Consider the following 25,308-nt stretch of genomic DNA (forward strand, 5'->3'; position numbering starts at 1 on the left):
AATATAAAAAATCCCTTTGTATGTAAACTTGAGAAAAGGAAACTCACAAAAAAGACCAAATCCTGTTTACAAAATTAGATACGAACAGAGCTGCCTATGATGGGCTCTAACTGCAGCCTCCTGAAATGGTCTGGTCTGATGAAGCCTCTCTGTGAATAAGCCTGTACCACAAGCCCCATTTTGCAGTCACAGAACAAAACAAATAAAACAAGTAAGGAATTGCAAACTCTATTTCAGTTGATAGCTTTTTGTTCTTACTAGAAAGCAGCAGACTAAAGAAGACGGACCCCCCCCCCCCAACAAAAGCAGCAGCTGGTATCTAAACACTGTAGATAGAATTATTTAACAATAACTTATAAAAAAGCCCACAGAAATCAACTCAGTTCTTTAAAGGAGGGGGCTCGTTTTGTTTTTTTTTCCAGTTGTGGCAGGTTGCATTTTCCAAGAAAGTCACCACTGAGGCAGAGGAGCGTGCGGTGTTGAGCTCTTACCTGAGCTGATCATACTGTGCATTCTTTGCTGAGCCAAGAGCTGCTCCCGTCCAGAAACCCCATCTGAGGAAAAACACGATTCACTCTCGTAAATTGTCTGCAGCATATTCCAGCCAGGCTGTACTTCAGCTACATGTGAGATTCATCACTGCACGTGTACAGGGGCGTCAGGCACGACCCTCGGCAGTCCTACCTCCTCCAGCGAGGGTTGTAAGATAAAACACTTCAGTAATTAGCAACGTTTAGGGATCTGTATAAACAGCTATGAGGAAAGAAAGAAAAAAAAAAGCAAAATCCACTTTACACAGCCCCAGTCTGCCGCAAAAGAAGAGGAAGGACCCAGTGGACTCGGCACCCCTGAGTTGTAGCAGTTGTGTTCTGGAAGCCAACAGCAGGTGGAAGAAGAAATGAAGAAATATCTTTGTGCTTCAGTCTTTGTTAGGGGAAGGGGGGGGGGGAATAGAGCCTCTCAAAAAAATGAAACCGAATCAGCACCGTTCCCAGGGACGAGGAGCCCCTCGGGGTCCAGCCACGCTGCCCCCGGACCGCCGCGCGCTGCCGGCTCGCTGGGGGCTCGGCGGCGCTGGCCGCAACTCCTGACACCGCATTTGCATATGAATCAACACCACCGTGGCCCAGAGGCGGCAGAAATAGAACAATGGCTGGCCTGAGCCAAAAATAGGTCAAGCATGGCCGGGTGACTGGAGCCTGCATTAATGCATTTAAAAATACCACAGCAAACACAGCTGTCCAGTCTCTGTCTTTCAGACTGCGATCCTCCACTGCTCGCCCTCGAGTGCGATTAACCCTTTGCCCGCTCCACCGGCCAGCTCCTGCACGGGCACGCGAGGAGGGCACAGCGCCCGTCCATGCCACGCCACGCCACGGAGGGAGGCGGTGAGGGCACGACTGGAGGCGAGAGACAGCCGTGCTCACGGCGTTTCGCCGGGGTTCGGCTCTCCCAGCCCCCAGCCCTCCCCTCCCCAGGGAGGATTTTGTGAGGAGCGAGCAAAACGCGAAGGCCTCTGTATTGGTTCTAAAATAATACTGGAAGCTTTTGCTCATAATGTGGTTTCTGCCTCACCCACGCACAGCAATCCTGGTGTGCTATTTTTGTTGCCTGTTTCTCTGGCTACACTGCAGTTGGCTTTAGCAGCAGAGTCTCGCTGCTGCTGCCTTTTCGATACAGGACCCGCAGCCGGCTCAGAAGAGGCGATTTCTGAAACTGCTGGGGGGGGCTGCCGGGGAAGCTGAAGGTGGAGGGACATGTTAATGAGGGAGCTGCTTTGGTACTTTCATTTATGAGCAGCATTTCCATTTTTAGCACACTTGATACAATTCTTATAGTAAGTTACCAGTTGTGGCACAGCAAATGAGACATGCTCACATACTATGCACCGTTCTGTTGACTTCTTAAAATTTGGATGGGGCTGAGCAGCTCGCACTTATATTTAGAAGCACCAGGCAATTTGCACCGTGTCTTTCTCAGTTTTACGAGGCAACGGACTTTCAGAATTGTAGCATTTGCCAGCATGTCAGACTACAGCACCACGCTCCTCTGGGTCTTGGCAAGGCTTCATGCATGCTACAGCAAATTTTTCATAACGCTATTTCAAAAGTGGCAGATTTTGTTTGCTGATTAATAGACCTACACCTAGAAATGGCAAGATTCATTTCATTGTTAGAAGTGCTACTTTACTTCTCTGGTCCTGCTGTGCTATAGTGTTTGCCGCACAGGTGACCAAAACCTCTCACTTCCTAACTACGTGAATACCACATGGTGGCCAGGCACCTCCCAAAGTGTTGAGTACCCCTCCATGTTCCTACTTTCGGGTAGTGGCAGTGTCAACAGCAAAATGATTGCTCACTAAAGTAAAAAAGCCAATGCAGAGCTTGTCTCAGGGGTTTCTAGAAGATCCAGAAAACCTCTGGACTACCTCAAGCATTTCTTATTCTTGAAGATGCAAGAATACCGGACAATATTTGAGGCTCACTTCTGCCTTTTGGCCAAGAAGCGAACTGTCTGCTCTTCTAACACGATAGGTGGTGGTGAAGGGCATTCTTCTTTAATTTCTCACAGCCCTGATACCAAAGAAAACATTCACAATACCGAAGTTCTGTCATATTCCTTTGACCTCTGGATAATTTATGGAATTTTGGAGGTCTGCGGCTCAAATCTCCTCCCTTCTTCCTAAACCGTTTCTTCCTCCACATGCCACATCATCTAATCCTGCTGAGAGTTATGGTCTGGCCCTTCTGACAGATGGAGACTGCAGCAGCTGACAATGGGATTTTCCCAGTAGGATCCCCAAGTCAACACCCCTCTCTCCCTGCCTTTTCTCCCCCTCCCACCCTCACCGATTTACCACATATACATGGTAACTCTGCTTTCCTCTGCCACTTTGTAAAGAGGAAGAGCCCTGCCATACAAAAGGTAAAGGGGAAGGAGGTACTTCTGCTGTGGAAGAATTAAAGCTCTGCAGACAGTATAAACCCAACCCCCGCTGGGGCAAGGCCAGAGGCAGGAGCAGCACAGCAACAGGTAGGGTGTTACAGCGCAGGACTAGTATCACACGTATCACGGTAATATTAACGGCTGACAATTTTTGATATCGTGAACATTTAAAGTAATACTCGCAATATTCTCATGGCAAGTGCCATAGGGTTAGCTTGGGTTCAGACTACTCAGTAATCAAGTTGATTTGGTGTATGAACCGCTACGGTTTGTTCCCCAAAGGGCTACTTTCTCCATCTCATTCACAGGGATCCCGGCACTGCCTCTGGGAGACCTGCTTAGACCACTGGGACCTGAGGCTGGAGCGTTTCAGTCTGTAACCATGTTAGGAAGAGAACAACTTACATTGAAAGGAGTGAGAAAGTAAAGGTTCTTTTATCTCCAGAAAATAAATATATCCCATCTTTTGTGGGAAATGTTTGGGAGATGTTTGACAAAAGTACAGGGGGACCACCAGAAGAAACAGAAAGCTTCTCTAACATAGACAGAAATAAATAAAAAAAAAAAGTGGAATTGCTTATGCCTTTGAGCCAACAAGAATGTGACTCTGTTTAGTGATTCAGTGCCTCAAAATAATCAGTCTCATATTACAGGGAAACACTGCAGGAATAAGTAAAAAGAGGCCGTAACACAGAAAATTTTGACATGTGGGATCCTGGTATTAGGTATCCATATGTGTTTTTATGTTCTTATAAATGTGGCTGCATCTTTTTTAAGATAGTGAACATTTACAGATCTGACTTCAGATAGCTCAGTGACTGAAAAAAAGCAAACTGCTTTCAAGAGCAGAAATGTGCATCTAGATGCTTAGCTTTAAGCACTCTTAATTTCAGCATACGTATTTTAAAATGGCAGACATAGATGCTATGTTAGCAAATTCACAGACTATAATGACTACTGCATTGTGTTTTATATTTTAGATTATATATAAAAATTATGTTAAAATATTTACTTATTAAGTCAATCATCCTAAAGGTAAGGCTTTTACAATCTGAATTCTTCCCCCTCGCTCCAATGTATAATGGACCTACTTCAGAAAAGCTACATGCTTAACTTTAAAGCACTTGTGTAAATCCATCTCTTTTCAACATAATGTTTAAGCACATGTTAAATTCTATTGATTTCAATAGAATTTAAACACATAGTTAACACTTTGCTGAGTCAGCCCAGTCTGTAACTGTATGGTCACATGATTTTATATAGCTTCTTTACAGTCCCATAGGGGAAGGATAAAGGGTTCATGCCTGAAATAAATCTGTTTTTTATTTTTAAAGCTATGCATGTTATAAGGTGACATTTTCATACAGGGACATGAGTTTTCTGTTCCAGTTTTTCCAACACATTTCCTAAACTTCGAGAACTTTAATGACACTAGAGGTAAGAGTAAACTGTTGAAATGATTTAACACTGCTGAGGTGACTCTAAATGCAATCGGCAACTTTGTGGAAAATGTAAGGCATTTTAGTAGCACTACGATATCATTACAGTGTGTTTCACAATGTGTTTCTCTTTTGCTTCTGAATTGCTAAACCAAATAAACATAAGAAAATTAAACTGGGAAACAGCATTAATGCAACATTAAGATGAAGAAATTAAGCACTCAAAAATTAAAAAGAGCTAAGATTTCTACTACATTATTAACTCGGCAACATTATATTAAGTAGTATTTTTCTGTTCCTACTTTCCTTGTTAAGCACAAACAATATATTACCGTTTGTTTTTTAGCAAATCCCATTTATCACTCACATTATTCTGAAGCAGAAACGTCATTATTATTATTGTAGTTTCGACTTTTGCAGTTTCTTACTTGTAAATTAATTAGATTCTTCTGCCTTATTAATTTTTGTAGATTTTTGTGTCATATAAAGTTATATACAAAATTAAATTAAAGAGGTGTTATTTAGCGTCTAGTCATATACTCAAGTTAGGATATCCCAGGCTTACAGGTGTCCCATACAACCCTACTTCAGCTCCTTTCTCATTAGACAAGTATTCTGTGAGAAATCATTAAGTAAGAGCACCGATCAATATAAAATATTGCATAAACAAATGAGAGCTATATTAACTTTGCCTGGGTAACAGTAAATCTGGCATTTTTCAGTACTGAAGTTTTGAGTTCTCATCTCCGCAAACTAAAGAGCTCCTAACTTAATTTTTTGTACAGCTAATTTCTAGGATTAAAAAAAAAAAGGAAAAAAAACCCCAAAAAACATTGTATAGAACAGATGTTTCTGTAGACACAGTTCATTAGATATCATTAGTACCATGTGAAACCCAAACACCCAGCATAAATTACTACAGCTTATGCTAGAGGATTAACTGGGTTAATGAACAGCAGAAGACTACTATCCCAGAGAAGCAGATGGTTTGAAGGTAGAGAGAAGTCAGTGGAGAAGTTCAAGCAGTTTGTTTTCTCTCCTTCCTAGAACTAAGGGACAGTATCCCTACTCCAAGCCCCTGGAAAAGTAAAAATGGATCACTTAATCCATGTGGTCTGTTTGGAAAGATGGAGTGCTGGAATGTCTCTGATTAGTTTTCTATATAGCAAGTCTTTGGCATTCCCCGTGCAGGAATACATGTTGCTTTTTCTTTGCCGTGTCGTGAACCCACAAGATGGGCATTTTTCAAGTGAGGAAAAGAAAGCTGTAATTTTAAATATGCTTAAGCTCAGTTCAAGCCTCAGAGGAATCTCCTGGGACAAAGCAAGGCATATCTATAGCTTTAGGAGATTTTGTAACAAACAATGGGAGAATAAAACTTCATAAAGTTTTGAGGATGAGGAATGCTACACTCGATAAATGTATGGGCCTCTACCATCTCTACATATAACAATACAGGGAGCCTATTATCCTTCTCATGTAAATTAGCTAGGGGTTTTTTGGATCTAGCTCTCTTGGCTGCTTATCGCTTCTTTCTCCTCTTAGAATATGTCTTTCCATCCACACAGATAAGTCCACTAAAAATTAAATCCTAGATTCAGGACAATACCTCAAAAACACATGCTTAATTGTAGGCACAAGGCTAAAGTTAAGCATATGCTTAACTGATTCAAGGGTATTTTCCTGAATCACAAACCTCAAATAATTGAAAAAAAACAGAGAAAGAAAGAAAGAATACTTACGATAGGAAATATGTACACAATTCAATTATTCTACTGATACAGTTATTTACCAGTTCACAACTAAAATTTAAATCATTTGCAGCAAGACTGAGGTAAATTCCATACAAACAATACAAGCTATGCAGCCAAAAGCAATGTCAGGTACTGACAAATAGATGCCTCAGTCCAGCAAAGCACTTTGGCCCTTGTACAATAATGCAAATCGAACCCGCAAAAGGAGATTTGCTAGGTCTTCCACAGTTCTGTCCAGCTCTCTTGGACAGCAGCCTGTGCACGTGTGCCCTGAGTCTGACATGTCTGGCTGCACTAGACACACCTGGACTAACATACGTAAACCAACCCTAGAGCACGTAACTTATGACAGCTTCCAAAACACACTGTGTACTTCAGGCATTTCAAGCTTGTTGCATATATACTGAGCAGATAACCTGTACCTCCACACGAAAATTTGCACAGGATTTCCTGATGCCTGGTAGCCTCGGAGACCACATCAATAGACCTGGACCCTGAGAATTCCTGGACAATAGAGTCAGGTCCCTATGGCTGGAGAATCAAGATGAACAGCATCTCTAGGTTACAATATTCATGGGTTTAAGTGCATTTTTGGATTTAAGCCAAGAAATGTAGGCCATGCTCGCTGTCTGGAGAACTGCACTGTGAAAAGCAAGGGCTATGCAAAGGATCACAGCAGAAGATAGCCAACTAAATATGAGCTCCTAAGATTACACTGTGACCAAAACAGCTAATAAAATCCTTGGATGTATAAACAAGGTTATATTGAGTAACAGTGGTGAGGTGATACCCATATACCAAGGAGAATATCCTTGGGATACTGTAACTTGTTCCAGTGTACTTACTTAAAAAAGAATGCTGAAAAACTGGGGATGGATAGATTTGCTACAACAATAAAGAAAGGTTTGGAAAACCATTGGAAATTGGAAACTCAAAGGCCTGAGATATGTAGTTTATTGAAGAGGTTCTGAGGTGGCTTGGCACTGTGTATATACACAGGGCAAGATGTCCAGTAGTGTAGTAAAATGTCCTTTATTTTAAGAAACAAGGCTTTAAGAAAAATCCATGAAATATAAAAATTCAAGCCAGAAGTGAGGCATACATTTTAAACATAAATTATAACCATTGAAGCAACTTATAAAAGAGTTTTGGGTCAACAGTGGCCCTGTCTCTGGAAGGAAAGCTCCAACACCTCTACAGGACAAACTCAAGGTAGGTTTTGTTGTAGAACTTATACAAGCCAGACCTGGTGAGCATGGGGGTGTTTTCCAAGGTACTAAGAACTAGTAAGAACTATTTACTAAGTTATAGGAATGCTAAAAACTAAAAAGTATAATTTTTCACACTCTCCTGAAAAGAGGAGTTGCATTATTTTTATATTTTTAATCCAAAATACATTTCTTTTCCTATGAGACTTGATCATTTTTACTAAAGTAGCACAATGGATTTCATTGTAAACATCTTGAAAAAAATGGCTTTCTGAAAAAAACAAAATGTTTGCTTTGCTTTGCTGTTCAAAGCTGCCCTTCCAAGTCAAATAGAGCTTAAAAGTATGTATAAGGGTCTTTCTAAATCCAGGCTTGGATACACTGAGGGAGGAGGTGGCGTTTTGGATTTTACCCTCTATCAACACTACTTACAATAGCGTAGCACTTTTCCATCTCATGCTACAACCACATTGCACAACCCCCTGTGTAGATTGGGCAACAGTTTCTCTGTGAAATTTTGAAGCAAGTCAGAGTGAGTTTCTGTTAAACATAAAACAATTTACACAGTTAGAGAATTGCAACTACTAACCATTGGAAGCTTAGCCAAGAAAAAATGTTTTACATAAAGCACTAAAAAGGCTTACAATTTGCTATGAAGCCTATCCAATAGACAAGGTGAAACAATTGGAGAGGAAGTGGACACCATGTGCCCACCAGCATGCAGATGTGGGCACTTGCAGCTCCTGTTTCCACGCTTCCCTCCTCTGCCTCTCTGGCTCCAGGTTGGTAGCAAGAGGCAAGTGCTCAAGCTCCCCAGGACAAAGAGCAAGGCTGGATCCAAGCTGACTTAGTATTATTGGATGTTTCTGAAGCAATAATTCTTGAGTTGTCCAGAGTTCCTCAGTAACTGGAGTATTGCAGCCCAACAATTTTTTGGATAATGGAAAAAGAACTGTTAACAATAAACTGCCAAAATGATCTGAGCCTGAAACCACTCAAAAAAATAAAGTTCCGTGAACATGCAGAAGTTAGACATCCCTATCCCAAACACATTTCTATCAACCATCAAAAGTAAATATGCAATTGCTAAAAAAATAAGCACAGAAGAGAACCGATAGTTTGCAATGAAAGCATAGGATATTTGGAATAGCATATGTTGAATCCATGTTCACACAACACTCCCATTCTAATCCTCCCACTCTAATTTATTTCTTGCAGAAGAAAGAACTTAGGAGGTGAAAGCTCCTGTATTCACTTCAGTCCAAAGAGTTTCTGTGAAAAGGCAGTCCAAAGATGAATGAATTAACTAATAAAAAATAACCTGCAAATGCTAGAGTCCCAGTGCCATAACAGAGATGACAGACCATTTCACATGGGCTTAAGCTTCTGAGCAGCCAAAATGCAGAATCAAACTTGTGACCTGGGGCCCGTTCTAAAAATAACACAGCTTTATGAAAGCCATCTAAGCACTTTCTGGTGGTATTCTGTTGATGGTACTCAAGAGAAAAGGCTCACAGGATAGTTGACAATGCCATAAAAAACAAGACTTTTCAATCAACAGTCAGAGATTTTAAACTATCAGGAGTCAGGTCTCAGGTAAGTGACCAGTCACAGATGAGCTGGCCTGTATCTGTCGGGATTGCACCTCACTTCCAGCCTCTTGCCCCGCTAGTTAAAACAGCTACTAATGAAATAAACTCCAAAGAATATTTTCCTGCAGTTTAGAATATATTTTCCCATTTCATGTCTGAAATTAATCAAAGTGTTACCATTAGTCCACTTACTTACACTCTGAAAAATTGGGTACACTTTCTGCAGTCCGCAAAATCCTGCTACAAACAGGGAAAGTGGCATTTTTGGCTAAATGTAACCTGTGACAAAAGCTAGACTGTTCAAGGCAGCAGGTATCACATATGGGCGATGTCCAGGGAAAAAAATTGCGCCTAGCTTGCCTAGTGTACCCTTAGCCTTAACAGTACTAACTCCGCTCCTCATATCTGCTGGAATTCCAGAAAAAAAAAATGGAGGCAGCTCAGACAACTAAAAAGTGCATACATGCTTTGTAAGTGGTTTGCTCACTATGAGTAAGGAAGTTTTTGATGTCTCAGAAGATAAAGAAAAGTAACTAAGCTATGAGCCTGGTTTTGTGTACTCTCACAGAGGGGTGCAACAAAATTGGACATCACCTTAACCAAAAATAGTTGTACTGTAATAATAATACAGCCAAAAAAGCCCCACATAAGTAAATTACTGGTGTGATGAAATGAGCTTAAGTTTGGTCACACTTTCTTTTTTCATTTAACTGCTAGTATAAATGCTTCTAAAAATAGCACCTTTATGCTTTACAATATTAATTAGCTTACCATTCTCAACAAATGTCCTTCTCTATTCTCAGACCACAAATATGACAAATCTTACATTTAAAGAACAATTTCTTTGAAGTAAACCAGCAGAACCGGTTTTATCTAACCAACTTCAGAGAAAATGCTACTTTAAGCTATCTTACCACATTTTTCTCTTTAGGTCAGTATTTACAGGTGTACAAAAATGTGTCTCTCCCAGAGGCCCTATGGGGGGGTATATAAACAATGTAAACAGACAAAGAATGCATTTTCAGCTATTGGTGTCACAAATGGTAGTTGAAATACTAAAGTGAACATATGTTGACAAACCACATAAAAAATTAAGCTGAAAGGTACATAAGCAAGTTGCTTGCTTAAAACATGTGATGGTTGAGTATTTTATCGACTTGGGGCCTAAATCATTATGTTCACTTTTGTTTACTTCGTGTCCTCTCAGACACAGCAGAAAGCCTCTAGCAATCCAGAGAGGCTGGATGCTATTCTAGGACCCATCAGAAAATGGATGAGTTGGGAAGCTCAGCAACTGGCTATATTTGCAAAAGGAAACCTCCAAGACTTACCTACCAAAAAGAATTTCTGGCTAGAATTATACTTAGGATGGTTGCCAAAAGAAATATTTTGTCAGTCTTTTACAATACTGTGGCTTTCATCTAGATTTTTGTCAAACAAATTATTTAGCATTGAAGACACCAGCAGCCAACAATCTTGGTAACTGCTTTCATTTCCCGCACTCTTTTTGTGGCATTCAGCAGTTTTATGGTACTTGGTCTCCTGTGTCAAGGATCATAAGCTTATTACAGGACGCTTGGGGGTTTTCTGTGTACTGTCTTGGAGGGAGGGGAGAAGGGAAGTACAGAAGTGGTCAGTAGACCCTTAATAACTACACATCCTCTATGCAGTCATCTGCAACTGCGCAGGGCAGGACTAAATGACCTTGGTACCTCCTTCAGTCATTCTTCTCAAGTGTCATTGTGAAATACTGTGTTTCTAGGAATGGCATGAATCAGACAGCAGCCATTTTTGCCCAGCACATTTTTGGAAAATTTAAAATAAACCAGCTGCTGCAGTCTCAGTGCCGCTGCACTGCTGATCAGCAGAAGAATGATATCTGCCTTGATGGGACAGGGCAATACCACCTGAAGGAGTTCCCTACACTCTCCATTGCTCTCCTCTCCCTGCCCAGCATGGCAAGGTTTTACGTGTATTTATTCATTCATTCTAAAGGAAACCAGATCAGTTCTCCAATGCAGCTCCAAAAGCACAAGTGAGGAAAGCAAGGCCATTTTGTCCTCACCAGTTTCTCTGTCTCTTGAAGGCATAACCGCAGTGACAGGACTTCAAAGCCCTTCAGACAGTGCTATCCTATCCCAGAACTCTATGCACAAGTGGTCTTACAGGGTTTCAGGAGGATTTTCATCTTGAAGAGCTCGATACCTCACAGAAAGTCTATACTGCCAAGCCAATATACAGCACCAACATAACTGACTACCCAAACTAACCAGCATCATTTAAAGATACGCGCAAAGTTAACAGTAGGCCTATTTTGAACGCCAAGGAAAGAAAAAGTCATGGAACTCCATAAACAAAGCATTTGAACACCTCCACATTTCTAACAATTTGTAGTTCTGATGGTACAGATCTAAATTACATTATTTTAATAAATAATTTAGGTCTCATTTGAAAATGAGAACATTATTCTTCAATTAGTTTCTAGTGCAGTACAAACTCTGCATTTTCCAGTCACGCAGAAAATGCAATATTGGGTTAAATAACTTCCACAAGACTCCTGCTTATGTCTTTACTTCTTGTAAAATTTCAGACTAAATTTATTTTAGACTGACTTAAGACTTAGACTTAACTCCCCAGTCTAGCTAACACACAGTCTCCTCCACATCTTCCAGTGTGCACATACAAAACTCTCTCAGTCTGTAATTTTCCTGTCCTGGCGGAGGCAGCAATCAGAGCGTGCCACTTGTGCCGTGAGAGGACACAGGGGCGTTCCAGGCTGCTCTGACGTCAGAGCAAAGGCTGATAAACAATCTATACAATTTGGCCACTTTGTTTGCTAAGCTTTACATTTATTTTTGTCTTCTGAGCAAGAGAAAAAGGCTAAACAGTAAGGCTTATTATATGCTATTCTGCTCAACACACGGACTTGAAGTGGACTAGTATTGCCCATCTTGACATTTAACACCACCATTCTCAAATCTTAATTTTGGATACAAGATATGACTATATTCAGTCTGACTCAAAAGAGGCTTGGATCCTCGTACTCTTCAAAAGCTCACTGTCATTACGTGATTTCACACAGAATGGAACAAACCAGGCTGAACCCGTCTCATGCCATTCATGATCATGCAGAGCCAATAATCTATTTCTGACTAGCATGGATGATCCGTTTCCATATTTGACAAGGTAACATTAGTCCCTTTACCTGAAGCAATGTAATGCTTCACTGGCAGAAAGTGAGGCCTGCAGCCATCTTAGTTTGGCAGTGCCAGGAAGGGAACTTGCATTTCATTCACATACAGAAAGAAAATACCCATTCAATACATATATTCAATAGTGGATTTTCTTGTGTATTTGATTTTTTTGCTTATAGGCTTCTATTTTTTTTCTGGTGGCAACATTTCAAAGATCATCTGATGCTTTTTACATCCATATGTATTTATCACATATTTCTGAAAAGTGCCTTTATATGGGGGATGGTTAACCAATGTTAAAAATTCAACATATAAAAAAAAGGATGTTCTCTTGAGCTGAAGCCTCTGATCACAGATTTCACAGTGATCAGAGACTACATATATTTTCTGTGTTCCAGATCTCAGTCTGTAAAATAGGAATCAGAACAGCAGTATATTTCACATTAGTATTTAGAGGACAAGTGCTTTAAGGTGCTCAACACTGTGGAAGTGGAGAACACATAAATTCTTTAGGCTAAAGTATTTTTGCCAAAATACTTCTATAGCACAGTATCAGTTAGGAACTGGTAAGCTGCATTTTGTCACAAGGAATTGGCAAGGCTCTGTTTCCTATGACTGTCAATGCTTTTTAAAAACCTGTGTTGTTTCACACAGCTATAACCAAAATAAAATTGCATGTGATTTCCCAAAACCACAAGAGTTGCTGGCTTTTTTATAAAGTAGAAACAAGCACAAAGAGCCTATGTTTTCTTTCATTTTTCAAAAGCTTTTTGTTTTTACTTGTGTTCTTTTAACCTACCCTGATCTTCAAAACATTTTAAGTAGTTCTGTAAGGAGAACATTTTAACTTGCGAAAAATCGTGGCCAAAGGAAAAGGTTTGTTATACCTCCCTCTAGGTTCCCAGGTTTACAGCTTAGCAACATTTCCATTCACAAAGAGGAACAACATAGTTCAGCAACAGATGTTGTGGCAAGTGATGAATCTCAAATATTAAATGCCTGATGTTAAAGTCATTCTTTTCTACTTCTGCTCAAAATGATTCTTTTTTTTTCCATTTTTTTTTTCCTTAAAAGCATGCAGGCTCCGGTCTTAGAATCTGCTGCCCATTGAAGGATTGATGAGATCAGTTGAAGGACTTTTCTGTCTATTCGTTTGAAGCTGTGGTCATATACACCTGTTCCATTTACTTCATCTCCAGCATGGACCTGGCATGGTCAGTTAGTTTTCCTTCTATTTTTGGCACAAGGATATTTCAACAGTGATTGATTGTGATGAACTGCCTCTTCTCTACTAAACATTAATCTAGCCAGCCCTCTTTATAACCTTCCCATGATTCTGGAAACCTCAATCCCAAATAGGGATAAATATTTCCATAGGACTTTTCTTTTTAAACTGACTAGAAAAACAGTCTGTGTATAGTTGTGGGATCCATGTTTTTAAATGTAAACCTCTCCTTCTGATTTTACTACACCCACCAAACAGGATGGTGTTTTCCAAAAGAAAATTAGTAACTGATGACTATTTTTCCAACACCTTCCTTTCTTGCTATTATTATCTCTTCAGTTATTGCAGATGCATGACTGTCTTTCCTGTTCTCCTCCTTTAACTCCATCTTTCATTTACTACTGAAATGTTGACTGACTTCATGGTTCACTTCTTAAAATCTCAGGAAAAAAAGAAGAAAAAAAAAGGGCTCTCTTATTTGTGAAGAAGTGTCCAATACAGGGCTATTCTCCTTCCCACCACTAACTTAAAACTCTCATTCTTAGGCTAGTATAAAGAATTGAGCTGATATGCTCAGAAAACCACTGACATTACCAGGCACTATTGTTCTTTTCTTCTACCTCTGAATATGTATGGCGATTATGCAAACATAAAAGATATTTCCATCCAGGCAGAAAAAATTAGTTGAAAGAGGCCTCTTTGCTGTGATAATGAACATAAAGTGTTCCCCTCACACATCGGACAAATGAAGGGGTTGGGGCTTTGTACTCTAATTGTACTTTCATTGCAATTGCTACCACCTCAGTGCTACTTTCCTGTTCTTCCAGAGTTTCTGAGACAGTCCACAGAGCCACTGCCTGCACACTTCTGCAGGATGAGCTCTTTCACTGACCTACTACAGGCTAAGAAAGCACCCCACAATCATTAGAAATCATATTTATTCCAAACCCATTAATTCAGACCTCATTTCACAGAGTTTTAACTGCCATAATCTCTGCATGTTGAACTCAAAAAGCAAATGCAAAGTACTCCTCAAAGAACAGTTGACATCAAACATTTTTTGGGTCTCCCATTCTTTTCTTGCATAAATAAATGTCTCTCTCTTTTACTGTTTTCTCTCTCACATATTTGTGCCTGTAATTTTTATACAAAGTTCTTCACAATCTCTTGTCCCAGAAGTTTCTGATCACTAATTCTCTGTTTTAATCTTTTCTGTATATATTTATCATTTTATTTCACAACTTCTTTTCTTACTCTTTGATCCACATCTTACCCTGCAATTTCTTTATTCTTCTTGTTCACAGCCTGAACATTCTTCATCAAATACAATTCAAAATGTGTTCCTTACCACTTGTTTTCCTACTGTACTTGCACACTTTCATCTTTCCTCAGTCTACAGAAATGCTTCAGAATTGTTTCTCTCAACTGCTGAAATTCTTCCTTTCAGTTCCCAAATTCAAAGAAAACTTTAATCATAGCCAATTTTGCCATGTCTACCATTCCATTTTTTGGAGAGGATAATGGTGGTCATAGCATTCATAATTCATTTAATGCCATGTTTTAAGTTTCCTTGCTGCTAAAATTTTGTATCTTCCTTCCTGAAAATGTCCAGTCCTTTACGTGCCAAAGAAAGGGGAGAGACCTTTCCTGTTTTTTCACCTGCTCAAATAACAGAGGCAACCCTTGAACACTTTTCTTTTCTAAATCGGTGTAATACCAACAGGCAGACAATAGAAAGCACCAAAACCCATCATTTTGCTATGATCATAAAGACTCAGCATTTTAAAGCTGATAAAAGAACACTGACAACATACTGTAAGGCCTGTATACTTAATATTCATCACTTGTAACCATCTTTTCAGAGCCGGCTTTATCCTTTGTCATACAGAAAACAGAGAGGTAGGAAGCCCTGTTTTTGGCCAACGTGAAACAAAGGTAGGCTTTTTATTCCATGGGAGAAAACACTGTTTTCCCACAGTACAACATAAAGGCAGTTGCATGCTGAATAGAAATGGAGGAGGAGTGGGGAGGTGGCTGCAGAAGAGGGATAGTTACTATGGAACTTGGAAGCCTGCTAGAAAAACAAACAAAGAAAAACTGCAGTTTGGGAAAAACCATGTTGTGTATCAGCCTGACACTGACCAAGATACAAAGACTTAAAAGCAACGATCAACTTCACCAAACAGGATGAGCTTGCAAAGCATATAGTGAAGGTCTGTGAATATGTTTAGGACCTATTTTTAAAAAGTACAGACGTCCAACTTTCCAGCATTTCTTCAGCTTTCCTATGCCTAGCTTAAAACACACTCAAGACAAGCAAAAGAACATGGCTTATTTTAGCACTGTTCATTTAGTCAATTCAGCAAATCTTTTGGCTAACACCAGGATAGTGTCTGCAAATCTGCTACCACCTTTTCATGGTTCCTCTCTTTCCCCTCAGTCTGCATCAAGCTCTGCAGACCACATACATTTCAGTCATAAACTTCCTGATTTGACAACCTTATTTACTAGTGCATTAAGAACCCACCAAATCCCCGTATTTTTATTTCAAATGTATGTTGGAGGCTTTCCTCATTCCTTAGTTTAAAAACAATACATATGGATGGTGCCATATAAATAATAAGAGACATTACTTACAGGCTTGCTTGGGCTTACACACACATAGGACTGAACGGATGGCCATAAAATCAGTCATCTAAGCATCTAAGCTTCTGCAAGACTGGCACCAGTACTCCTTTATTAGCTGAATATTGATAAATATCATCAAGCATTATGCCAAACAGTAAAAAGCTGGGCTACTTGAATAAAAGATGTACCAGTAGCAGGGAAATTTTAAAAACAGTTCATCTCAGTGACTCAGTCTGTTTTTATGATAAACCAAACCTTCTAGAAGTAGCAATAACAAATGTCTGTGAGGTCTATCATTCTACCAAGCCATTCAACCCTGGTGTTTACAGGTGCCTTGTACCAATTAAGCAAAAAATAGCAAAGAAATTACTAGGTTATATTAAAAGAAGAGCTTAAAATAAACATTGCGAGCTAATGTTAGAGGTATGCAATGAACTAGGTTAGGTCACACCTACAGCATATTGTTGCCTGCAGCTCTGACATCTCCTCTATGAGCTCTACAAATACACTGCTAAAGCTGTTGAGAAGAGCATCAGCAGTAAACCTTGCATCAAGCCAGCAGTCTCTTTGCTCCCTCCTCACTTTCCATATATGGTAAATATTGATAAATACTTTATCAATTCTCCAGTCTGTCCTTATTTTAGGCAAATCTTAGCACTTTAGCTGCAGAAGTTTATTTGGACCACTTGCCTTATTTATGTGAGAGTGAGAACCTACTAGTCCAGCAAAATTCACCTCCTCAAGATTTTATCATCTTTGTTGCTCTTATATTGAATACATGGCTAAAGATATGACTGTTGTTGTCCTAACCCCTTCCTCACAAACATAGTCACATCATATCACAAAAGATGGTGTCACATCTAAAATTAGAAACAAATCTCAGCTGTGATGATTTTAACACTGAGCCTAACCTTGAGAAATGCTGAGTGCCTTCCAAGAGGTACAGAGGTACAGGAAAATAGATTCAAAGCTTCTCAGCAGCTTATAGACTTTGATTGCTGAACAGTTTATTAAAAGACAACAGTTAAATGAAAAAGATTGTGAAACAGAGATGGATTTAGACTAGCTACTCTGGAAAAGCAAAGTAGAATAACTAGTGATACCCATTCACATATAGCACTTGGAGAATGTTTTTTATAAAGACTTATATGCTCTTTAGTGTTTATAGTTCAGTTTGAAATCTAAACTCATGGCTGCTTCAAATTATACCAAGCCCTTCAGGTTTGTGGGCCTCATTTGACTCACAGAAAAATAATGACATTGCATATTAAAGATGAGCTTTAACTGACCCTCCCTATTTACTTCAGTGTATCACCTGACATGTTCTATGAGATCACAAGCTATTTCTAAATTACACCAGAGCACAAAAGTGTGGAAAAAACTGACATTAGAATGTGAAAGATAACAAAGCCAAAACTGTGAAGCTAACAAGACACTTCCTAGTCCCTACGACTTTGCCATTTATTGTATTTCTCTTCCCATTCTTTTCTGTTGTATTTCTACTTCAAGTGGAAACTTTCCACACAGTTCAGTAACTACCTACCAATTTTCATAGCACTTAGTATGGTTAACATACCAGATTAAAATGATTATAGTCATTTATAACAATGATGCCATGAATGAAAGACGACTAGTATGTTATTCCAAATTCCTTTCATTAATAGTATCCATTTTTATGCAAGTTAGCTTGTCTATAGCTATTTGGAATAAAATTTGATTTATTTCTGTTTAGGCTGGGAAACAAGGGGCAAAGATATATTGTGGCATGAGGCATGAAATTGGTTTTGAAAACATATCAGATCAATGGAGTAATTATGGCATCCATATAGGATGTGCAGTATATGCTTTAACATCTCTTTTTTAAAAGCTTGTTTTGTTTGGTTTACACTGTGTCAAAACCTTTCAAATGTATTTATTACTGATTTTCTGACAAGATACTGAACATTACGTGTATGAAGCTCTGAGTGTCTGACTTCCTAGAGGGACTTTGAAAGCGGCAAATGTAGATCACACTTTATAATAATGTAAAATACATAGCTGATTTTTTTTCCTGGAGCCAACAGGAGTTTCTGTCATTGGCCAAAGTAGCTGGATTCTACCCCTGCATCCTGTCCAAAAGAGCATGTAGAACATATAGCCATGTGAAACATATATGTTTACCTCACAGCATAAGGTATAGTGAAAAGATTCGTAGGCCTTTTCTTTACTATAATTTACTTTAGTGCAGAAGGATAACCATTACAATATTGAACAGAGGCAAGTGCCTGAAAACCTGCACAAAGACCATACAGACTAAGTAGGTCCTTGAAAAATCAAAACCCTACTTATCAGAGTATATATTTCATACATATACATACATTTATATGTCTATATATAAAACATACTACATATTCCCTAATAATCCTGGTCCCCAACTACAGCAAGATTTGGGCTCTCACTCAAACTATTCAGCGGCTGGTGCCCTGGTTAGGAAGCCATCTGTGCTCGCAGTGTTCATTGTTACAGAAAAGGAACCTGCAGAACAAAAGCTTCAGCTGCTATATTTCTATTCCAACCAGCACCAGAGTAAGACTAAAAAAAGTCCCATGACTTTCATCACTTCTGCCTATACTTCTGGTCAGTCCTGAAGTTCACACCATTATTTCTGCATACTGCTGCTTGGGAAACTTGGAAGTGAGATACAGAAAAGTTCATGAAGAATCCAGCTTCGCATATCATGGCTTTCCCAAGACGAGGATCTAAATTCTTCAAAGTATCCCCCCTGCCACCTGCAATCTGACTTGAAAGATATAGCATTTACTTGGTGTCTGTGCAAGCCAGAGGAAATTGCCAACTGTCACCTACAACCGATAAGCCCCCAAAATAGAGTAAAATTGATCTCACAGGGAAAAATGGTTTAATTAAGAGGGGAAAAAATCATTAAACTGAGAGGAAAAAAGCTTGTTTACTTCCATTGAAAGGCTACAAATTAAAATCCCTACACTGCTTAGAAATAAAATATGTGTTCAATACAAATGTTTTTGTTTTCTCACCTCGAGATAAGAACTGACAGTGCAATTGTTAGCAGAATTACTGCTTCAATAAAAATCTGCCAACATAAATTGTTCAGTTATTAAAAAAAAGTGCATTGTCTATTACTGTTTCAAAAGCTTATCAAACTACTAAAGGCCAATTTCATCATACTAAATTCAGTGCAGTGGCTTGCTAACTTATTACCACAACTAATTGGAAAACATGTATGAGCCTGGTTTTAACATGCTATGCAATGTTACAATCCTTCAAAGGACTCAATGGGGAAAGCATGCATCTGGGTAGAAACAGCTGCTCGTGTCAGGTATAATCCCTTTCTTATCATAAGAAAGTATAACACAAACATGAGGCTCAATGATCCTTTTTTTTATGTGAAAGAAGTCTTTTCCCAAATATATATTATTTTCTAAAAATGATAATTCATAATTTTTTCAGTATTGCCACAAGTCATAAAGAAACATCAACTTGTACAGCAGTATATTGGAAAATGGTATTTATTTCTTGGCAGGAAATTAGCACTGAACTTATGATTTCAGTGTTTATATCCCGGTTATAATCAGTTATTCATGCAATCTAAAATTAACCTAATGAGTATGTATTAGCCTTCTGACTTAGCAGCTTTTTATTTCCTTTTCTATCTCATATAAATTGTATTTATATTGTGTAAATGAAACAATAGTGTTTTATAAAAAATAAGCTATTTTGTTTAGTTTTTTTTCTTAGCCATAATAACAATACTGTCTGATTGTACTTTAATGGAGAAATTACATGAAGGTGTCATGTCCCTTAAGCACCCATGGTCCAATGTTTGCTTTGTCGGGGTAATAGTGTTACCAAGCAATGAGTTCCTGGCTGGCCTTGGCAAGGAGTCCACAAAGCTCAATTATAAATGGCCAGAACAACTGTGTAACTAGTGGCCGTATCACTGGAAACAGTGGCATCTACTCAGCTGAAAAGCCCTGCACCCTTGAATGAGAGGCTGGCTATATGGCTGGACAGTCAGATTTGTAGGTGCGCGTGCTGCGGGTCGTGGTATCCAAGGAAGTCACCTCTTGCCAGTCACCAACCTCGACAGCAAGTGTTCGGTCACAGGTGGACCCTTGAAGTTGAGAAAAGGAGACAAAGGACTATAGCACCTGTCAAACTATAGATCTTCATGTTTTCACAATACCTTCCCTAATTTCACAGAAAGCTTTTAGTATTCCTCAACCATCTGTAATATAGCAGGACCCCTAAAACCAAGCAACCGATGCAACCTCTCTTGGGAAAATCAAACAGATTACCCACCATTTGACCCATCCATTTCACTGTCTATGGCATTCTTTCAATTACTGTTAGTCAATGAAGATATTTTAGTCTTTTGACCTGCCTATTTTCTGCTCTCACCTTTTCCACAAATAAGCATGTAAATTGTTTACTGAATTAAAATAAAACAGTATCTGTAATCTGTTGCATTTTGTGTTTTTCCCCACAGTACTGGACACTACGAATCCAATATCCTATCTCTAGCTTTTCTTGTAAGCATTTTATATTTTCTCAGTCTTGCGTAACAAGCAGCATGGCTGCAAGCGTCAGGTAGGAGCTGGCATTGCACTGTTTTGACTATTGTTACAAAAATCTGTCTTTCATTAGAGCTGTCTAAGAGTTTACCTCTCATAAAAACATCCCACTGGAACTTAAACATACGAACTGTTTCATTGCAGAGAAATTCCTTGTTGAAGAACACCATGTAAGGATCTCTTATGAACTCTTAAATACAAAAAGCTGTGGCTTTTGCAAACACAGAAGCATAAGCTCTGATATGCCACAACTCCACAAATGTACATGCAACTACAGACAGTAATTGTCTGACCTGAGCAGTCAGGTCCCAACTGGGCCTGATCCAGTGAAACTACTGCCAAAACTAACCCAGCAGATTTCTTTTTTTTTTTCTCTCTCTTTGTTTACTTTCAACATTGTATTTCAGTTAAAGGATGAGAACAACTGAAGCAGAAACAGAACACTAAATAGTGCTAAATCCTCAGAGGCTGCATAGAAATTATCTGGAAAAACATCGTAATGAAAACACAGTACTAATGAATCTTACCTAGTAAGAAAGGCTTGAGAACAAGAAGGCATCCTTCAAAAAGCTGAAGTTGTGCCCAAATGAAAATCATAGAAAGGATCATAACCTCTGGCAGATTCAATACAGGAACAGAAAAGAGAGCGAGTATAAGCAGCAGCTAGCAAAATGACTAATACTTCTATCTTCAAACACATAAGGAAAAGGTCTGACAGAGAGTCTGCAGCCCAGTTAATGCTCAGGATATAAAAACAGCATCCAGAGAAGACAAGGTCATTCCAGGGAAGCTAAATGAATTATTTGCATCCACAGTGTATACCTCACCTAGAAACAGTGAAAGCAGTAAGCAGTGAAGTGGTAAAGCCTGCTGATGCTAGTAAGGACAAGAGCTAACTATGCAGGATAGCCCAAGAGATTTCTGATGCTGAATGACTGGGCAATAAAATGGTAAATGAATTCAAGGCATGTAAAGGTAAAGTGATGTGCATAAGAAAAGCAAACCTAATTTCACACATAAAACAACATTTTCCAAGCTAACCCCAGCCACTCAGGAGTGAAATCTTGGAGCTGTAATAGTTCCACACAAAAAAAAATCTGCTCAGTGCACAGGAGAAGTCATAAAAAGAATATCAAATATTCAAAAATGTTATCAGGAAAGGAAAAGGAACAAACCTGACAAAATCATCACACCACAGCTTACCTCTATTTTGACATCTAGTGCAGTTCTGGTCCCCTCATCTCAGAAAGGATATAGTAAAATTGGGAAAGGTTCAGAGAAGGGCAGCAAAAGGATCATTTAAGGTATAAAATGACTTCTGGATGAGGAACTGGTTAGTAGGCCAGAAGTCTTCAGTCTGCATTAAAAAAAAATTATCCAGGAAGGATATGACATATCTGCAAACTCATGAGTAGCATAAAGATGGTGGACCAGGGCCGATTTTCTAATTTCTTTAAGTACAAGAGATAAATGGCATCAAAAGAAATTCACAGAAACTAGCTGCAGCACATGCAAACTATGTGCTTTCTCACAGATTAGGTAGTAGAGCCATGAACTCCTTGAAAAAGGATATTATGGGCGCCAAAACTTTACATGAGTTTAGGAGATTAGAAGAGAAATCCATTAAACTTTACTAAATTCACAGAAACCACTCCTGGTTCAAGAAGTCCCCTGAGCTGAAAACAGCTGGAGGTTATGAGATTACTCAAGAGCATGTTCACCCTGATCTTCCTCAGATAGCTGTTTACAGCTACTGCTGGGGACAGGATACTTTGTTTTGTGGGGTGCTCTATCACAACAGCATAATAAGGGAGATGTGTATCACACAGCAGCGGGACATTTTCTAACACCATTTTGGAGAGTGTAATTTTTGAGACAGCAGCCTATCTGCCATTCAGATTAGTAAAGCATAGATTTAAAGGCCTTTAGCCAAGGCCACCTTATGTTTGTTAAAAGACTGTTGCTGAAATAGAGGTGGAGTTTGTTGGTTTTGGATTTAGCCAAAAATAAACACAGTTCTTATTTTCCTCACAAGTCCTATTTTGGGGGTTCTGTTACAGTGTCTCAAATGACCACTGAAAGCACAGCCACAGCCACAACACAGAACAGGTCAGATGTGCCCTACCTCTACCCATCCCAAGGGCTGCCGGCAGCACATCCAAACGAGATAAATTACTCTATTTATTATTACCTACTACACATGAGCATTGCAGCTGGACTGCCTAAGCACTGCAAAAAAACGGTACATCGTGGAAGTGCCAGCCAAATGCATGGAACGAAAGCCTGCCCAAACACTCTTAGTCCAGCCAAGGGAGAAGACCCTGTTGCTGCCGAGAAAAAGCATCTAAACTGCAAAAACAGATCATCTGTGTGTTATTGGTGTAAGAAAGAAATAGCACAGGGTAAATTAGCCAAGCATGGGGAAAAAAAATTGTGCAAACTTCCTGGGAAAAGGCACTGTACAAACATCTGTGGACCAACTATAAGCAATGAGAGATTTGGGGTAAGGTTTTAACATAGTAAAAATGACTAATATTTACAGTGTGAATAAAAATGAAAAGGATATCTTAAATACACTGTATATTGAGAAAAAAGAAAGGAATACGTATTTCATTTGAGATTCAATTTTATTTGACACTGTGTTCAGACTATGTAGAAGATATGTATTTGTAAATCTTCAAGAGATTGAAAACTTCATGAGTATGATAAATGTAATGTAATTTGAATCAAATGTCTACTATGTCATTCTTCAGATAGGCTGTGCCTTAGGGCACAGTAGGCTAACGTTTGACACTTAGTTTGCTAAATAAGCGATCCCCGTTCATTTAATAGCATCTCCAGCCAGTTAAAAGAAAAAAATGACCCATAACACTATACTAATTATTAGCTGTCATGCCATTAAAGCCTTATGCTTAGTGCTCCACAGAGACAATGAATCATGTATTTGTATTTTAGACAGGGAAGTGGTTGCCTGGTAGCAAGGATGCTCACACCTGCTGCAAAATAATTGTGGGGAAAACATTAAAAACCAGAGAAAAACAAAAACTTTATATTCACTTAAATTGAATTTAGGAACTTGTTGGATTTCTACAGGATAGTAGTAGAGAATTACCTCCTAACACTGCATTTCTTTGTTTCTGAAACTCACCACTACTTCACTTGGCAGCATGGTTCCTAATAGTCTGAGGTGAGATAAAAAGATATGAGTGCAGACTGTGACAGAGAAAGTGTTTCCTTTTATTCTGCTCAGAGTTGTACTAGTGAGTTTGTAAAGATGAATCATGCCCCATATGCGCTTCAAATAATCAAACACAGGAAACCTCCAAGTAAACAAAATCATTCTCAAAGACTGAAGGTTCATAAAATTGTACTTAAATCACTGTTTAAACTGAAATTATGATTATCTGCATGACTGAATCCACAGTGGAGATGAAGATAATTTCCACAGAATGTCCCATCACAAAAAATCTCTAAGCAAAATAATTTTATCTACTTATTGCCTATTGACCCAAGAACACTTGCAAGTGACTCCCATCATGCACCACTTACTTGTCATACACGCTTATCACGAATCCCTTGTATATTACCTCAGACTTTCTCCAAATAGCTGAATTCAGCAGCTACAACTGTAGGTAAGAATTTAGCTTTTCATATGCACAGGTATATGTGTCTGTGTGTATACATGTATGCATGAAAAATGAAGTGTTTATATGTGGTTTATACATATATATATTTATCTTGCAAGGTTCAAATAAAAGCTTGAAAACACTATATAAATAATCTTCACACTAAAAAAAAACCAAACACATAGGGCCCTCCTAAATATATTTAAATAATATATAATTATTTAGTTAACAGCTTCAGAGCTGACCGATTTTTGAGGACTGACTCATGGCTTTTATTCTGGGTTGGCAAAATAGCCTCACTGTCTCTCATACATTTCCTTAATTGGACTATGAAGTCAGAGTGGAGCAACATAAGATACTCTCACACACTTACTTCCAGGAATAAGGGATGAGGGCTCGCAAAATAGGCACAATTTTCTGCTAGGTAGTGCTGACTTTTACCAACAGGCTAAGCTAGTGGAAATAAACCTTTTTTTTTAATCTGACAGTGAATAACACCACAAAGACTCTGTTTTCTACTGTTCGGAGAATGCAGAATATTTTGACAAAAACAAACACTTTTAAAATAACAAGTCTCTTTGTCCTTCAAGCAGAGCTTAGGCAAAATCATATTGGCCTGCTTATTTACCTAGTAGCTGATTAAAAGGAATTGCCTTCCAACTGCAGGTAGAGTTCAGGTCATACACACTGGCTCAGCTACAGATCACACAAAGAAAATAAAAAAGCACGTGACACACTTCTGTCCATCTGAATGTATTCACTGGTGAACAGATTTGTGCTATGAATTCAGTTGTCACAGTCCCTCCAGTACAAAGCACTGCCCACCTACAAGAAATTAAAAGTTTCCCCCATCTTAGGCTTCTCCACCCAGGGACCTTCTGTATGTATGTGCAAGTATGAACATACAGCTACACATATACACATTTTTACACTACGTATGTTCCTTAATTAACAACTGTTGTAACAGGGAATATAGGAACATTAAAGTCTGTTGTACATCATAGACAAAAGTTCATGTACTTTACTTTTTGCCTATTACTTGGATAGCTGCATTGAAAGGAAAATATCCTATCCTCCCAAGCCAACTTGAGGCAAATGTTTACAGTT

General features: G+C 38.9%; 1 protein-coding gene across 1 annotated transcript in view; it reads right to left on the minus strand.

Moving 5' to 3' along the window:
* Positions 1–21,244, minus strand: part of HDAC9 (histone deacetylase 9) — a 306,119-nt gene extending 284,875 nt beyond the window's left edge. The window contains exons 1-2 of the mRNA XM_064506335.1: positions 21,103–21,244; positions 492–554 (exon numbers count right to left, since the gene is read on the minus strand). Of these exons, the coding sequence (XP_064362405.1) occupies positions 492–554; positions 21,103–21,184 (145 nt within the window). The 5' untranslated portion in view covers positions 21,185–21,244. The remainder of the gene's footprint in view (positions 1–491; positions 555–21,102) is intronic.
* Between the last annotated feature and the right edge of the window lie 4,064 nt (positions 21,245–25,308).

The sequence above is a fragment of the Dromaius novaehollandiae genome, chromosome 2 (assembly GCF_036370855.1).
Source record: "Dromaius novaehollandiae isolate bDroNov1 chromosome 2, bDroNov1.hap1, whole genome shotgun sequence".
In the NCBI taxonomy this organism is placed as follows: Eukaryota; Metazoa; Chordata; class Aves; order Casuariiformes; family Dromaiidae; genus Dromaius; species Dromaius novaehollandiae.